Source organism: Anolis sagrei, chromosome 6, assembly GCF_037176765.1.
Source record: "Anolis sagrei isolate rAnoSag1 chromosome 6, rAnoSag1.mat, whole genome shotgun sequence".
Taxonomy (NCBI): domain Eukaryota; kingdom Metazoa; phylum Chordata; class Lepidosauria; order Squamata; family Dactyloidae; genus Anolis; species Anolis sagrei.
In genome coordinates, this window is record NC_090026.1 from 126,854,706 (window position 1) to 126,873,068 (window position 18,363).

At 43.9% G+C, this 18,363-nt stretch overlaps 1 protein-coding gene across 1 annotated transcript in view; it reads left to right on the forward strand.

Annotated features, from left to right (window-relative positions):
* Window positions 1-464: 464 nt before the first annotated feature.
* LOC132779027 (vasoactive intestinal polypeptide receptor-like) overlaps window positions 465-18,363 on the forward strand; it is a 142,136-nt gene continuing 124,237 nt past the window's right edge. Inside the window, exon 1 of the mRNA XM_060782673.2 lies at window positions 465-909. Within this exon, the coding sequence (XP_060638656.2) occupies window positions 844-909 (66 nt within the window). The 5' untranslated portion in view covers window positions 465-843. The remainder of the gene's footprint in view (window positions 910-18,363) is intronic.

Genomic DNA, 18,363 nt, shown 5'->3' on the forward strand with positions numbered 1-18,363 from the left:
TTCTCCTGACGTTTCGCCTGCATCTATGGCAAGCATCCTCACACCTCTGAGGATGCTTGCCATAGATGCAGGCGAAACGTCAGGAGAAATGCCTCTAGAACATGGCTCTATAACCCGGAAAAAACCCACAAGAACCCAGAATAACTCTATCAATGGAGCCATGCCATTTCTTCAGTCCTTTATCTGTGACTGTGACTGGCTTGACTCTGAAGGAGCTGGGGGTGGTGACGGCCGGCAGGGAGTCCTGGCGTGGGCTAGTCCATGAGATCAGGAAGAGTCTGAAACAACAACAATCTGTGATGCTCCATTCTGCCAGTGGCTCACCTGGCTTGCAGGTATTTACCTGACAGCTAGAAGTGCCTGCGCTCTTCTCATTGGCTGGCTGAGACCAGCCCCTCCCAGGGGGCGGGGCCTAGCAATGGGACCCCCCCCCCCCTCTCCTCCTCCTCCTCCTTCTCCTGAAATCCACACTGAGCCCGAGTCTGCATCGCGCGAGGCTGGTGCTTGGGTGTCTCTCAGGATCTGGCTTTGTCTCTTTGCGAGGCTGCTGTCAAGAGAAGAAAGGGAGGAAAGAAGAGAAGGGAAAGAGAGGCAGGAAGGCAGGCATCGCCCTTGCAAGCCTTGAACCCATTTACCTCCTCCATCAACTCCTCTTGGCGACCGAGATGGGAGGAAAACCTTCCTCCTTCTCCTCCTTCTTCTTCTGCAGGAACTCCAAAGTCCAACTTTGATTTCTTCGGAGGAGGGAGAGAGAGAGAAGAAGGGGGTGGGCTGAGGTTTTGGGTTGTTTGATTGGAGGAGAAGGTCTCCCTCAGGAGGAGCTTGACCATCATCTTCTTCAAGATGGGATATACAGTCCTGGCGGCGTGGCTTCTGGGGTTGGTGGTGTCCAGTTCCCTCCTGGCCAAGGTGAGTTGGTTTGCAACACCTCCAGAATATCCTTCCCAAAAGTTCCCTTGTTGTTCCATGTCTGAATGGGTGACTTTGGGGGCATTGCAATGCACATCATCCTCAGCCCTGCCTAGATCTTCCCTTACCACCAGCGATGGGAAGCATGACTTTGCGGGCACTGCAATGCACAGCATCCTTCCTCTCACATTTTACTAATTACTACTCTTAATCTTTGCTTACTATGGATGCTGGGAAGTCTAACCTTGGGGCACCACAAGACCCATCATCCTTCACCCCATCCCTTATCTTAATCTTCACTTATTACCAGCTTGGGAGGCATAACTTTGGGAGAACTACAAGACCCATCACCCTTCTGCCAAGACCTTATCTTAATCTTCACTTATTACCAGTCTGGGAGGCATAATTTTGGGGGAACTACAAGACCAATCATCATTCACCCCGGCCCTTATCTTAATCTTCATTTATTATCATCTTGGGAGGCATAACTTTGGGAGAACTACAAACCCTATCATCCCTAAGCCCAGCCTGTCTCTTAATCTTCACTTATTACAAGCTTGGGAAGCATAACTTTGGGAGAACTACAAACCCTATCAGCCCTAAACCCAGCCTGTCTCTTAATCTTCACTTATTACAAGCTTGGGAAGCATAACTTTGGGAGAACTACAAGACCCATCATCATTCAGCCCAGCCTTTATCTTAATCTTTACTTATTACCAGTTTGGGAGGCATAACTTTGGGAGAACTACAATACCCATCATCATTCAGGCCAGCCTTTACTATAATCTTCACTGATTGCCAGTTTGAGAGGCATAACTTTGGGAGAACTACAATACCCATCATCATTCAGGCCAGCCTGTCTCTTAATCTTCACTTATTACTAGCTTGAGAGGCATAACTTTGGGAGAACTTCAAGACCCATCATAATTCAGCGCACCCCTTATCTTAGTCTTTACTTATTACGAGCCTGGGAGATATACTTTTGGGAGAACTACAAGAGCAATCATCCTTCACCCCGGCCTTATCTTAATCTTCATTTATTATCATCTTGAGAGGCATAACTTAGGGCAAACTACAAGCCCTACTATCCCTAAGCCCAGCCTGTCTCTTAATCTTCACTTATTGCCAGCTTGGGAAGCATAACTTTGGGAGAACTACAAGACCCATCATCACTCAGCCCAGCCCTTATCTTAATCTTTACTTATTACCAGTTTGGGAGGCATAACTGGGAGAACTACAATACTCATTATCATTCAGCCCAGCCCTTATCTTAGTCTTCACTTATTACCAGCTTGGGAGGCATAACTTTGGGAGAACTACAAGACCCATAATCCTTAAACCCAGCCTGTCTCTTAATCTTCACTAATTGCCAGTACTGGGAAGCCCAACTTCAGAGGAACTACATGGCCCATCACCCATCTGCCCAGGTCTTATCTTAATCTTCACTGACGGCCAGTACTGGAAGGTCTAAGTTCAGGGGTACTACAGGCTCATATCTTAATTCCCACTTACTACCAATGCTAGGAAGCATAACTTCAGGGGCACTCCAACTCCCATCATCCTTAAGCCCAGCCCAATTCATTATACTTCATTGACTATTACCAGTGATGGCAGTCACTTTGAGGGAGACTTCAACTCTTTCAGCCCAATCCATTTTCTGATCTTTCCTTATCACCACCAGGACTGAGATGCGTAACATCTGGAGCATTACAACTCCCACCACTCTTCAATCCAGCCCATATCTTAAATGTTCACTTTCTCCTTGTACTGGAGAGTATAACACGAAGGTTTTACAACTCCCAGCATCTCCAACCATATTAGGTTAGGGGATGGTGGGCATTGCAGTGTTCCAAAAGTCATACTTCCCAACTCTTAAAATGTACTTTTAAGTACCCTTTCATACTCCAATAGGATTACATATGTTCCCCCACTTGGAAATAATAATAATAGTAGTAGTAGTAGTAATAATAATAATAATAATAATAATATATTTTATATATAAAGTATAATAATAATAGAAGTTTTTATTTGGAAGAAGTTTTAAGTTTTTATTTGGAATATGACATCCTCAGTTCCCAAAACAATAGGTCTGTTGTTGTTGTTGTTGTTGTTGTTGTTGTTGTTGTTGTTGTCCTTTTCTCTTTTAAAGGAGTCACAAAGTAACTTGAGGTTTTGTACAAACATTTTCTTCTATCTAATTTTGAGCATTGCATGCCCTGGTGCATTTACCTCAGTGTTTCTCAACTTTCCAAATGTTGTGACCCCTTAATACAGTTCCTCATGTTGTGTAGACCCCCAACCGTAAAATTATTTTCATTGCTACTTCATAACTGTCATTTTGCTCCTGTTATGAATCGTAATGTAAATATCTGACATGCAGGATGTATTTTCATTCACTGGACCAAATCGGGCACAAATACCCAATACACCCAAGTTTGAATACTGGTGGGGTTGGGGGGAGATTGATTTTGTCATTTGGGAGTTGTAGTTGCTGGGATTTATAGTTCACCTACAATCAAAGAGCATTCTGATCTCCACCAATGATGGTATTGAACCAAACTTTTCACACAGAACTCCCATGACCAACAGAAAATACTGGGTTTAGTGGGCATTGACCTTGAGTTTTGGAGTTGTAGTTCACTTACATCCAGACAGCACTGTGGACTCAATCAATGATGGATCTGGACCAAACTTGGCACAAATACTCAATATACCCACATGTGAATACTGGTGAAGTTTGGGGGAAATAGACTTTGACATTTGGGAGTTGTAATTGCTGGGATTTATGGTTCATCTATAATCTAAGATTGACTCTGAAGGAGCTGGGGGAGGTAACGGCCAACAGGGAGCTCTGGCGTGGGCTGGTCCATGAGGTCACGAAGAGTCGGAAACGACTGAACAAATGAACAACAACATAATCAAAGACCATTATGAACCCCACCAATGATAGAATTGGGCCAACCTTCCCACACAGAACCCTCATGACCAACAGAAAATACTGTGTTTTCTGATGGTCTTTGGTGACCCCTCTGACACCCCCTGGCAACCCCCCTAAGATGTGTTGAGAAATGCTGATATACATATTGCATTTACTTGGGACCTTAGGAGTAACTTTTCCAAGCCTTCCCTATTTTAAACAACATAAGAACTGAATGGAAATCAGCATGGAGGCTTTTAAGCATAGGATGGATGACCATCTGTTGGGGGTGCTTTGAGTGCAATTGTCCTGCCTCTTGGCAGGCGGTTGGACCAGATGGCCCATGGGATCTCTTCCAACTATGATTCTATGTTGCAGAAATATCCTATAGACGGAAGGGTGTATTTCACCCAAATATTATGCAGTACGTGGCAGAGACTGGATGGCCATCTGTTGGGGGTGCTTTGAGTGTGATTGCCCTGCTTCTTGGCAGGGGGTTGGATTGGATGGCCCATGGGGTCTCTTCCAACTCTATGATTCTATGTTGCAGAAATATCCTTATAGACCAAAGGGTGCATCTCGTCCAAATATTATGCAGTACATGGCAGAGGCTGGATGGCCATCTGTTGGGGGTGCTTTGAATGCGATTGCTCTGCTTCTTGGCAGGGGGTTGGACTGGACGGCCCATGGGGTCTCTTCCAACTCTATGTTGCAGAAATATCCTATAGACCAAAGGGTGCATTTCACCCAAATATTATGCAGTACGTAGCAGAGGCTGGATGGCCATCTGTTGGGGGTGCTTTGAATGCGATTGCCCTGCTTCTTGGCAGGGGGTTGGACTGGATGGCCCATGGGGTCTCTTCCAACTCTATGTTGCAGAAATATCCTATAGACCAAAGGGTGCATTTCGCCCAAATATTATGCAGTACGTGGCAGAGACTGGATGGCCATCTGTTGGGGGTGCTTTGAATGCGATTGCCCTGCTTCTTGGCAGGGGGTTGGACTGGATGGCCCATGGGGTCTCTTCCAACTCTATGATTCTATGTTGCAGAAATATCTTATAGATCAAAGGGTGCATTTCGCCCAAATACTATGCAGTACGTGGCAGAGGCTGGATGGCCATCTGTTGGGGGTGCTTTGAATGCGATTGCCCTGCTTCTTGGCAGGGGGTTGGACTGGATGGCCCATGGGGTCTCTTCCAACTCTTTGATTCTATGTTGCAGAAATATCCTATAGACCAAAGGGTGCATTTCGCCCAAATATTATGCAGTATGTGGCAGAGACTGGATGGCCATCTGTTGGGGGTGCTTTGAATGCGATTGCCCTGCTTCTTGGCAGGGGGTTGGACTGGATGGCCCATGGGGGTCTCTTCCAACTCTATGTTGCAGAAATATCCTATAGACCAAAGGGTGCATTTTATCCAAATATAATGCAGTACGTGGCAAAGGCTGAATGGCCATCTGTTGGGGGTGCTTTGAATGCAATTGCCCTGCTTCTTGGCAGGGGGTTGGACTGGATGGCCCATGGGGTCTCTTCCAACTCTATGATTCTATGTTGCGGAAATATCTTATAGATCGAAGGATGCATTTTGTCCAAATACTATGCAGTACATGGCACGTTGTTGGCACAAATAGCCTTGCAGCAGAAGCAACAAGTCATGTTGGCACTGATAACCTTTCAATATATTTTTGATATGATGTATTTCACCCAATTCCATTTCCGCCTTGATCCATTTCTGATCCAAAGAGGCACCGGGGCTCAATTTCCCTCTAATCCCGCCTCTTTTTCCACCTGCTCTCGCTTTGCAGGGGATTTTCCTCTTTGTAGTAACTTTGTTGTAGCGAGAGGTGAAAAAAAACATTCTGCACATGCCCTGGGGACATTTTCCATTGATATTTTTTATTCGGCGCATTCCGAAGCCTCTCGCTGGGATTGGACATGACAGATTGGTCTTTGCAAGCCGGAGCAGAAAGGCAGCCTCTGGATTTTGCCAAGGGATTCCTGCAGGCAACTTGGTAATTATGATTCCGTCTTCAGTTGCAGCTGGAGGGGAAACGGGGATTTTTAGACTCTTCCCTTCCCCCTTTGTTCTCAACATTAATCTCTTTGGATGAGAATAAAGGTGCATCTATACTGCAGAATTGATGCAGTTTGGCACCACTTTAAACACAATGGCTCAGTGCTATAGAATCTTGAAAGTTCTAGTTTGGTGAAACACCAACATTATTTAGCAGAGAAGATTATAAAGTACTTGCAAAACTACAACTTTGCAGTTTGCAGACAACACCAAATTGGGAGGGAGAGCCAATACTCCAGAGGACAGGAGCAGGATTCAAAACGATCTTGACAGATTAGAGAGATGATTGGCCAAAACTAACAAAATGAAGTTCAACGGGGACAAATGCAAGATACTCCACTTAGGCAGAAAAAACGAAATGCAAAGATACAGAATGGGGGACAATGCCTGGCTCGAGAGCAGTACATGAGAAAAAGATCTTGGAGTCCTCGTGGACAACAAGTTAAACATGAGCCAACAATGTGATGTGGCGGGAAAAAATGCCAATGGGATTTTGGCCTTCATCAATAGGAGCATAGAGTCTAGATCTAGGGAAGTAATTCTCCCCATGCTCTATTCCGCTTTGGTTAGACCACACCTGGAATATTGTGTCTAATTCTGGGCACAACAATTCAAGAGAGATATTGACAAGCTGGAATGTGTCCAGAGGAGGGCGACTAAAATGATCAAGGGTCTGGAGAACAAGCCCTATGAGGAGCGGCTTAAGGAGCTGGGCATGTTTAGCCTGAAGAAGAGAAGACTGAGAGGAGATATGATAGCCATGTATAAATATGTGAGAGGAAGCCACAGGGAGGAGGGAGCAAGCTTGTTTTCTGCTTCCCTGGAGACTAGGACGCAATGGAACAATGGCTTCAAACTACAAGAGAGGAGATTCCATCTGAACATGAGGAAGAACTTCCTGACTGTGAGAGCCGTTCAGCAGTGGAACTCTCTGCCCCGGAGTGTGGTGGAGTGTGGCTCCTTCTTTGGAAGCTTTTAAACAGAGGCTGGATGGCCATCTGTCAGGGGTGATTTGAATGCAATTTTCCTGCTTTGTTGCAGGGGGTTGGACTGGATGGCCCATGAGGTCTCTTCCAACTCTGATTCTATGATTCCAACTCCCATAATTCCAAAGAATTAAGCCATGCATTGATTCTACAGTGTAGATGAGGCATGGGGAAACTTTGGCCCTCCAGATGTTTTGGACTTCAACTCCCAGAATTCCTAGCAGCCTCAGGCCCCTTCCTTTTCCCCTTCAGGGTATAGATGCATCCCAAAATGCTAAAACAAGATGCTGGCAAACCAATATACCTCAGATCTCTAACCTCCCAATCCAAACAGGAGGAAAATATTACTCCACTACAATATATCCAAATAGAGCATCCTTGCAGGGTTATTAATTATTCACATCCACATAACCCAAATTGTTGCATCTTGGCTGATCCCCATTCTCAAAAAAAAAATAAAAATCTGAAAAGCGTAAATCCAGTCCTTGATTTTCAACTTGGGAAGTTAAATCGATCTATGAAATGAATTGAAATCACCATGTTTTTAAATTAGGAGACGAAATTGATTTATGTTTTTATTCAGTTCTTGTGGGTTTTTTCGGGCTATATGGCCATGTTCTAGAGGCATTTCTCCTGACGTTTCACCTGCATCTATGGCAAGCATCCTCAGAGGTGACCTCACCTCTGAGGATGCTTGCCATAGATGCAGGCGAAACATCAGGAGAAATGCCTCTAGAACATGGCCATATAGCCAGAAAAAACCCACAAGAACTGTGATTCCGGCCATGAAAGCCTTCGACAATATGTTTTTATTGTTCTTGTTATGGTTTTATATTATGTATTAATGTTGTTGAGCCCCCGGTGGCGCAGTGGGTTAAAGCGCTGAGCTGCTGAGCTTGTTGATCGAAAGGTCGCAGGTTCGATTCCGGGGAGCGGCGTGAGCTTCGGCTGTCAGCCCTAGCTTCTGCCAACTTAGCAGTTCAAAAACATGCAAATGTGAGTAGATCAATAGGTACCGCTCCGGCGGGAATGTAACGGCGCTCCATGCAGTCATGCCGGCCACATGACCTTGGAGGTGTCTACGGACAACGCTGGCTCTTCGGCTTAGAAATGGAGATGAGCACCACACCCCAGAGTCAGACATGACTGGACTTAATGTCAGGGGACTACCTTTACCTTTTTATTAATGTTGTTAAATGTTTTATGGTGTTGTTGGGCATTGAATTGTTGGCTCTGTAAACCGTCCTGAGTCGTCTGAGGGCTGAGAAGGGCGGTATAAAAATATAGTAGATAAATCTATATAAATAAAAATGTAATGTTCGTTTGTGGGGTTAACGTAACTCAAGAACCACTGGGCGAATTGACACCAAATTTGGACACAAGACACCTATCAGGCCAATGAGTGACCATCAGTCATAAAAGCACTGAAAAACACTGCAGAAAAGACTTAAAAAGTAAAAAAAAAGACATTACAATGCAAGCACATAACCACATAGATACACGTATACACAAATATATACACACACAAAACACATATACACAGACTAGGCCACAGCAGCGCATGGCAGGAGATGGCTAGTAAATAAATAAATGTGTTGAGTTACGATTTTCCTCAATCAAGTTGGGATTCATCAATACTAATCTAATTTAGAATCATAGGAAGAAACCATGAAAATGAACAAAATCTGGCTACCAGTATTAAAAAACTCAAAAACAGCAAACAACAGAGAGTAAACAATCAGGAAAAACCTACAACAACCCAGTGATTCTGGCCATGAAAGCCTTCGACAATACATAGAATCCTAGAGTGGGAAGAGACCTCGTGGGCCATTCTGTCCAACCCCATTCTGCCAAGAAGCAGGAAAATCACCTTTAAAGCACCCCCCAACAGATGGCCATCCAGCCTCTGTTTCAAAGCCTCCAACGAAGGAGCCTCCACTACACTCCAGGGCAGAGAGTTCCACTGCTGAGTTTCACAGTCAGAAAGTTCTTCCTCATGTTCAGATGGAATCTCCTCTCTTGTAGTTTGAAGCCATTGTTTCGCGTCCTAGTCTCCAGGGAAACAGAAAACAAGCTTGCTCCCTCCTCCCTATGACTTCCCCTCTCATATTTGTACATGGCCATGATGTCTCCTGTCAGCCTTCTCTTCCGAAGGCTAAATATGCCCAGCTCTTTAAGCCGCTCCTCATAGCACTTGTTCTCCAGACCTTTGATCCTGTGTTCATATTTGGGCATATAGAATATTCGTGCCCAGTTTGGCCCAGATCCATCATTGTTTGAGTCCACAGTGCTCTCTGGATGTAGGTGAACTACAACTCCCAAACTCAAGGTAAACGCCCACCAAACCCTTCTAGTGTTTTCTTTTAGTCATGGGAGTTCTGTGTGCCAAGTTTGGTTCAATTCCATCATTGGTGGAGTTCAGAATGCTCTTTGATTGTAGGTGAACTATAAATCCCAGCAACTACAACTCCCAAATGACAAAATCAATTTTTTTGAGTGATGGTCTTGTGGCCAAATTTGGCGGTAATTCGTTCAATGGTTTTTGAGTTATATTAATCCCACAAACGAACATTATATTTTTATTTATATAGATATTATATGTGAAATAAATAAATATAATGTCATATTGTTATTAGTATTATATTGCATTACATTATAATATTATAAATATTATATGTTTATACAATATATTATATTACATTATATTATATTATTAGCATAGCACAGGAGACAATTGTTAGCTCATGTTTAACTTCTCGTCCACGAGGACTCCAAGATCTCCAAAATATAAAGTATTATTACTTCTGCCTCTGACGACTGAAGCTTTGCAATGCTGGTGTAAATCTACCTATTTAGAACTATTTAGAGTTTTCCACGTCTGCTACCTTTCATTCTAATGCTTTCCACAGTATGTAATGTGGAAATAAAGGATTCGTATCTGGGGCTAATAATAAGGTAGGATAACAGAACAAATAATAGGAAAATATAGGTTTAACTCAGTGTGATTTTATTCCATTCTGTATACGCTTAGGATGCAGTCGTCTTGTAATTCGTTTCCTTATAGGATATTGTATACCTTGTTGTATATCATGTATGTGATTGATTTCAATGCTTATAACTACCTGTACCTGTGATACGAACTAGAAGGGTAACTCAAGAGAATGGAAGAAACATAGCATGGGGTACTTTTAAAAGAACCCTGGAAAAATACCATCATTTTACAATTTTCTTTTCAAGGGGAAACAAAACCGACTGCTTTCTAATTGAGAGTTTTTTGGATGGATGCCTTCCACACTGAAATCAATAGAAATTGGTCACGCTCCGTTGCTGAGCCCATGCATCCCAATGGGAGCTTGACTCAAAAACAAGTGAGATGCAGAGCTTTGAGGACAGAGTTCGAATCCCCAAAAAGCCATGGATAACCTTGTGAGAGTCACACAATATCAGCCTCAGAACACCCATTGCATGGTTACCTTGTGTGTCTGGTTGGGGATGATGGAAATCACAATCCAACTGAAGGCACCAGGTCGGAGAAGACTGATTCGAATCCCAAGAAGGCCATGGATAACCTTGAGAGAGTTACACACTCTCAGCCTCAGAACACCCATTGCATGGTTACCTTGTGTGTCTGCTTGGGGATGATGGGAATCACAATCCAACCGAAGGCACCAGGTCGAAGAAGACTGATTCGAATCCCCAGAAGGCCATAGGTAACCTTGAGAGAGTTACACACTCTCAGCTTCAGAACACCCATTGCATGGTTGCGTTGCGTGTCTGGTTGGGGATGATGGGAATCACAATCCAACCGAAGGCACTAGGTTGGAGAAGACTGATTCAAAAAACCCTATTCAAGTCTATGGGTGCATCTACATTGCGGAATGTATGCAGTCCAAACTGCCATGGTTTAATACTATGGGATTTATAGTTTGGTGAGAGAAGCTGAAGCACCTTGTAAAACTACAACACTCAGGATTCCATGGCTTTGAGCCATGGTAGTTGAAGTGGGGTTAAACTGCATTCATTCTACAATATTTACTTACAGTAGTTAGGCGATCTCTTGTTGGCCTTCCAAGTGTAGTGTCCTTGCGCTGGATACATAGGTGACTGTGGAGCCCTATTCTTGACCCGCATGCTCTTCCACAGTGAGGACATCAGTTTCCAGGTGGAAGGCAGTCCTGGTCAGGGTTGACTTGATATGCCTTCCTCTTGGCACAGTTCTCCCTTTCACCCTCAATTCATGCCTCTTTGAATTCCACAACACTGCTGGTCACAGCTGACCTCCAGCAAGAGCACTCAAGGGCTAGGGCTTCCCAGTTCTCGGTGTTTATGCCAAAGTTTTTAAGGTTAGCTTTAGGCCCATCTTTAAATCTCTTTTCCTGTCCAACAGCATTCCATTGTCTGTTATTGAGTTGGGAGTATAGTAGCTGCTTGGGAGACAGTGATCGGGCATTCAGACAACGTGGCTAGTCCAGCAGAGTTGATGGCAGAGGAGCATTGCTTCAACGTAGGTGGTCATTGCTTCTTCCAGCACACTGACATTTGTCTGCCTGTCTTCCCAAGAGATTTGCAGGATTTTTCAGAGGCAACAGTGATGGAATCATTCCAGGAGTTGAGTGTGATGTCTGTAGACAGTCCACGTTTCATAAGCATCTAGCAGGGTTGGGAGGACAATAGCTTTATAAACAAGCACCTTGGTCTCCCTATGGATGTCCCAATCCTCAACTATATAGCTGTACATTCTTGGATAGCGAGCAACTATTTGTGTCTTTCAGCGCATGGTCTGATTCACTGGGATTTCAGAAACAAGGACTATGCAATCGCTATGGCACAATAGGACAATCAGTAGGCACACTGAACAAATAAAATATGAATATCCTGATCCCCAAACACTCTCTGCTTCATTCAGAATAATGCTGCACTCACAGAGCTCAGGTGGTGTTGTATTTCAGTCTCAATATTGACTTTTGTGGAGAGGTGGTTGCCAAGGGAGCAGAAATATTCAACGTTTTCTAATGTTACACCATTAAGCTGTGTTTCTGGCATTGGAGAGGGATTGGCTGGTGACTGCTGGAAGAGCACTTTGGTTTTCTCAATGTTCAAAGAGGCCGAGCTTCTCGTATGCTTCTGCAAAGGTGTTTAGAGTGGCTTGTAGGTGTTCTGAATGTGCACAGACTATGTTGTCATCAGCATATTGGAGTTATATAACAAATGTTGTTGTAACCTTGGTTTTGGCTTTCAGTCTGTTGAGGTTAAATCGCTTGCCGTCTGTCGGATAGGTGATTCCCACTCCGGTGAAAAGCTTCTCGTCAACAAGATGAAGTATCATAGTGATGAAGATGGAGAATAAGATTGGAGCAATAACACAACCCTGTTTGACACCTGATTCCACCTTAAATGGGTCACTTTGGGAGCCATTGCTGTCCAAGATTGTTGCCATCATGACATCATGGAGGATTCCATAGCATTGAGCCTTGGTAGTTGAAGTGGAGTTAAACTGCGTTCATTCTACAATATGGAATCACTCTTAGTAGGGCGCAACCCCACTGTAAGCTTAATACAGTTTGAACTGCCCTAACTCAGTGCTATGGAAGCCAGGGAGCTGTAGTTTTACAAGATCTTTAGCCTTCCCTGCTGAAGTACATTTCACCAAGCTGCAAGTTCAATTATCTGGCAGTGTAGACTCACATAATCCAGTTCAAATCAGATAATCTGGGATCTGATCCTGGGATGTAGGGCAGTGTAGATACAGCTCGGGACATTCTGTGATGAAAATGAAGAGAAGGGAAAGAAAGGAGGATATTTTAAGGCAGGAGGCCTTCCTGGCAGTGTGAGATCTGGCACTTAAGCTCCAGAGAGAACATGATGCTTCTCTGCAGGAATGTAAACCAACTCTGAGTACAATGCAAAATTACGTAGCCTGGAAACCTCCTGTAGTAAATCACTAGATTGCTGGGTATTTTATACTAGCCATCCCCTGCCACACATTTCTGTGGCCCATTCTGTGCATATATGTGTATGTGTATATATATTTGTGTATAAGTTTATATATGTGCGTTTGCGTGTATGAGTGTGTGTGTGTGGTTTTGAGCATGCTTTGTAATGTATTTTTTTTTTGGCTTTTTATGGATCATAATAAATTGTGGCAAGTTCTTGGTGGGATGGGCATCCCAAGCCCCCTTCCCTCTCTCCTGAGGAATCTGTACAAGGACCAAGGAGCAACAGTCAGAACTGACCATGGAACAACAGACTGGTTCAAGATTGGGAAAGGCGTACGGCAAGGCTGCATCCTCTCACCCAACCTTTTTAACGTGTATGCAGAACACATCATGCGAGGATGTGCGGGGCTTGAGGAATGCAAAGCTGGGGTGAAAATTGCTGGAAGAAACATTAACAACCTCAGATATGCAGATGACACCACTCTGATGGCCGAAAGCGAGGAGGAGCTGAGGAGCCTTCTAATCAAGGTGAAAGAAGAAAGCGCAAAAGCTGGGCTGCAGCTAAACATCAAAAAAACCAAGATTATGGCAACAAGAATGATTGACAATTGGAAAATAGAGGGAGAAAATGTGGAGGCCATGACAGACTTTGTATTTCTAGGTGCAAAGATGACTGCAGATGCAGACTGTGGCCAGGAAATCAGAAGACGCTTCCTTCTTGGGAGGAGAGCAATGTCCAGTCTCGATAAAATAGTAAAGAGCAGAGACATCAGACTGGCAACAAAGATCCATTGCCTAGTCAAAGCCATGGTATTCCCTGTAGTCACATACGGATGTGAGAGCTGGACCTTAGGGAAGGCTGAGCGAAGGAAGATCGATGCTTTTGAGCTATGGTGCTGGAGGAAAGTTCTGAGAGTGCCTTGGACTGCGAGAAGATCCAGTCCATCCTCCAGGAAATAAAGCCCGACTGCTCACTGGAGGGAAGGAGACTAGAGACAAAGTTGAAGTCCTTTGGCCACATCATGAGGAGACAGCAAAGCCTAGAGAAGACAATGATTCTGGGGAAAGTGGAAGGCAAAAGGAAGAGGGGCTGACCAAGGGCAAGATGGATGGATGACATCCTTGAAGTGACTGGACTGAGCTTGAAGGAGCTGGGGGTGGTGACGGCCGACAGGGAGCTCTGGCGTGGGCTGGTCCATGAGGTCACGAAGAGTCGGAGACGACTGAACGATTGAACAACAACAACAATGTCTCTTTTGCTGTGTTTTTCAGTGTTTTTATGAGTGATGGTCACTTGTTGACCTGATAGGTGTCATGTGTCCAAATTTATTGAAACACCACAGATGAGTCCACAGCAGACACTCTGCTGGCTGTTGAATTGGATCACACGTCAGACCCTTCCCAAGTGTCTAGGACTGTGTGATGTATCGGCGAATAATGTGAGCAGATTCCAGTAAGGTGGCCTTTTGCAGCTGGCAGATGGTAATCTTGTCAGCGCAGATTATATTTAAGTGCAGGCCAAGGTGTTTAGGCACTGCACCCAGTGTACCAATCACCACTGAGACCACCTTGACTGGTTTGTGCCGGAGTCTTTGCAGTTTGATCTTTAAATCCTCATATCGGGTCAGCTTTTGCAGTTGTGCAGCTGTCACCTGGGATTGCAACATCGACAATATATACTTTGTTTTTTAACACAATCGTGAGGTCAGGAGTGTTGTGCTCCAAAACTCTTTCTGTTTGAATCCGGAAGTCCCAGAGTAGCTTGACGTCTTCATTTTCTGTAACTTTTTCCGGCAACATCAACCATCCATACTTTTTTCCACTCTGTTGTGAGGTCAGGAGTATTGTGCTCTACACAAAAATTATTATTATTATTATTATTATTATTATTATTGTGAATGTACTTCATTTTTCTCTTAAATAGACGGAGAGCGGTGAACAGTCACAAAAAAGTATAATTTAATACCTAAACATTATAAACATTAAAGCAGGACTTAAACCTAGTGCTATTGAAAAATGAATAATTAAAACCATTAAAAGTCTCATAACCAATTTACACAAAATACCACACAACACCCCTGTCTTTAAAAGTCTTTATAACTTTGCTAATTTCCTAACTATTGCGAGATAATTTCCCCTATTGCAAATAGCTAATCTGTAGTATATTAATGCATTTTAATATCTTAATGTTTAGTGGTTTTAATAACACAAATGGTTTGTCTTTTCTAATTATTTACATGTTAATACAGGCATGGGCAAACTTGGGCCCTCCAGGTGTTTTGGACTTCAACTCCCATGATTCCTAACAGCCGGTAGGCTGTTAGGAATCATGGGAGTTGAAGTCCAAAACACCTGGAGGGCCCAAGTTTACCCATGGCTGTATTAATGCATTTACATTATTATGCTCCGTCTTTGGGTTTGTCCACAATTGCAGTTTGGACTTTTCTAGATTGGATTCTTCCTGGGTTGGATTACAATGCTCTCTCTAGGAATTGCAGTCTTCCAGTGCAAATGTATAGTTTTGCTGGAGAACCTAGAGATTATCAGGAAGGAAACCTTACTGGGGATGTTTCAATCTTCTGTGTATACTCGTATCCTTGGTGACATTTTTAGGATTTTGCTTGGAGTGATGCAGATCCTGGATGTTTTTACGTTGGAGCTCAGCTTTGCCGTGATTTGCCTCCAGTGAAACTCGTGCCGCTTGCCAAATTTGTGTTCCGTTTTCCATCTCCCAGAAAGGTTCCTTGAGCGAATTACTTAAGGCGGCAAGATGCCAGGGGTGAGCGGGGAGGGATTCAGACAGGGCCATATTTCATTCTAGCACCTTCTGCTCTTCCTCCCACCTTACAAAAACTCAGTGGTTGATGGCATGGCCTTCGTTTCCTCCTTTTCTGTCTGTGGTTAGCATCACTTGCTCTTCTGCGTTGGTTAACTAACTGTCACAGGTCTCTCCCCTGCAATCTGAAGTTTCCATGTTCCTTTAGGGAACTGCATGTGTCCAGAGGAGGGTGACTAAAATGATCAAGGGCCTGGAGAACAAGCCCTATGAGGAGTGGCTTAAAGAGCTTGGCATGTTTAGCCTGAAGAAGAGATGGCTGTGAGGGGAAGTCATAGGGAGGAGGGAATAAGCTTGTTTTCTGCTGCCCTGGAAACTAGGATGCAATGGAGCAATGGCTTCAAACTACAGGAAAGGAGATTCCACTTGAACATGAGGAAGAATGTCCTAAATGTGAGAGCTGTTCAGCAGTGGAACTCTCTGCCCTGGAGTGTGATAGAGGCTCCTTCTTTGGAGTTTTTAAACAGAAGCTGGATGGCCATCTGTCAGGGGTGCTTTGAATGTGATTTTCCTGCTTCTTGGCAGAATGGGGTTGGATTTGATGGCCCATGAAGTCTCTTCCAATTCTATGATTCTATCCACACTGAGAACGAATGCAGTTTGACAACACTTTAATGCTATGTTATCCTGGGAGCTGTAGTTTAATGAGATACTGGGCTTTTCTGGTAGAGATGGCTAAAGAACTTGTCAAAGTATAACTCCTAGGATCCAGTAGGAGTTAAAAGGTGCATCTACAGAGTAGAACAGGCGTGGGCAAATTTTGGCCATCCAATTTATTTATTTATTTATTATTTACCTTACTTATATACCGCTGTTCTCAGCCCGAAGGCGACTCACAGCGGTTCACAACAAATAAGAACAGCAAAAATTCAATGCTACAGTATAAAAACAGTTAACAACCTAACACATTACACAATTAATAAACAATTACTACAATAGCCATTCATTATCGTCTCATCATCAAAAACATGATCCAGATCCATCATCCATTGTTCCATTCCAGTGTTCATTAACCAATCATTGCACTAATTATTCGAATGCCTGGAATTGTGGAACTTCAACTTCCACAATTCCTAACAGCCAGTAGGCTGAGTTGCTGTGAGTTTTTGCAGCCTGAATGGCCATGTTCCAGTAGCATTCTTTCCTGATGTTTCACCTGCACCATTGGCTAACATTCTCAGGGGTTTGTTCAGAGGTCCATTGGAAATGAGGCAAGTGGAATGTGTATGCGCATCTATCTATCTATCTATCTATCTATCTATCTATCTGTGGACTGTCCAAGCTGGGGAAAGAATCCTTTCTCTGTTTGAAGCAAGTGTAAATGTTGCAATTGGCAAGCTTGGTTAGCCAGTAGGCTGTTAGGAATTGTGGGAGTTGAAGTCCAAAACACCTGGAGGGCCAACATTTGCCCAGGCCTGCAGCAGAATGTATGCAGTTTGACATTACTTTAACTGCCATGAGTCAGTACTGTGGAACTCTGGGAGCTATAGTTTGTAAAAGCTTATTGGCTGGAGCCGATGGGAGTTGTCATTCAATACATCAGGAAGTGCATCACTTTCAGGAAAGCATGTGCTGCCAGATGGCGTTTTTTCCCTTCTCTCCATCCAACACAAACATGAAATGTCATATTCTCTCAAAGTGAGCATTTCTTAGAGATATGCAACAAACAGTTCTTTCCCCATATGGCTGTAAAAGCTCAGAAACGTGATATTTGGGACTGCAAATGCCAGAATCCCCAGCTACAATGATAGCCATTCTAAGTAGGAAATCTTTGGACTAATAATTCCCAGATTTCCATGCTGGCGAGGGAATTCTGATCCCTACCATTCCCAAACCATTCTGAAAAGCCAAGATTTTGGTTTAACAACTCCCAGAATCTCCATTTGGCATGGTGATTTTTCCAGCTGGAGATCTCTGAATGCTTTCTTGAGTCTTGTGCTTCACTTGTTGAATTTCTGGTGTTTATATCCATATTCACAATAGAAAGCCTGGTAAAGAAGAAGAAATCTGTCAAGCCCAAAGAATTCTAAGTCGGATCAGAATGTGACTCTCGGTCGCTCCTGTTGTGTCTGACGTGAGCGGACAAGAAATCGCACTCGGCTCTCTGCGTGTCGGAGTTTGCTTGCCAGCTTTCTTTCAGCAAACCTTTATTTTTAGCCTCTGCTCCTGCGTGGCTTTGCGCCCTGTGTTTCATCAGCAGCCTCCGCAGCGGTTGGCAAGGGGGAAGTGCAAAGCTCAGCCTCCCCAAACAATGGTTTTGGGTCAGGATCCCAGAGTCTCAGTGGCAGCAAACGTGTTCCAGACACGTTTGGGTGAAGCGCCAAGCCATTCAGCACCTGCAGTGCAAGAGACAAAGCGGAACGTGACATAGTGTGTGTTCTAGTAGTTTCTTATAAGGCCTTCTGTGTGATTTCTTCCTGACATAGAAATATCCTTATTAAATAGCTTTGATAGCATTCATGCCAGTGGGGTGGGAAGTCTGCTCTGCACTCCAAACTTTAAGGAAGCTCTCCATGGTGCTGAAATGTGGCTGAGAATATAGTTCCAAACTATGTTTGTGTCAAGATCCTTTGGCTTGTTCCTTTAAATTTTGGACTGTCGCTGTCCATGGCAAAGATCAAACTATCCCTCTCCCTCCAGGTACCTGCTTCCCAGATGTGTTGGAGTACAACTCCCATTGTTCCCCACAATTCTCACTTTGG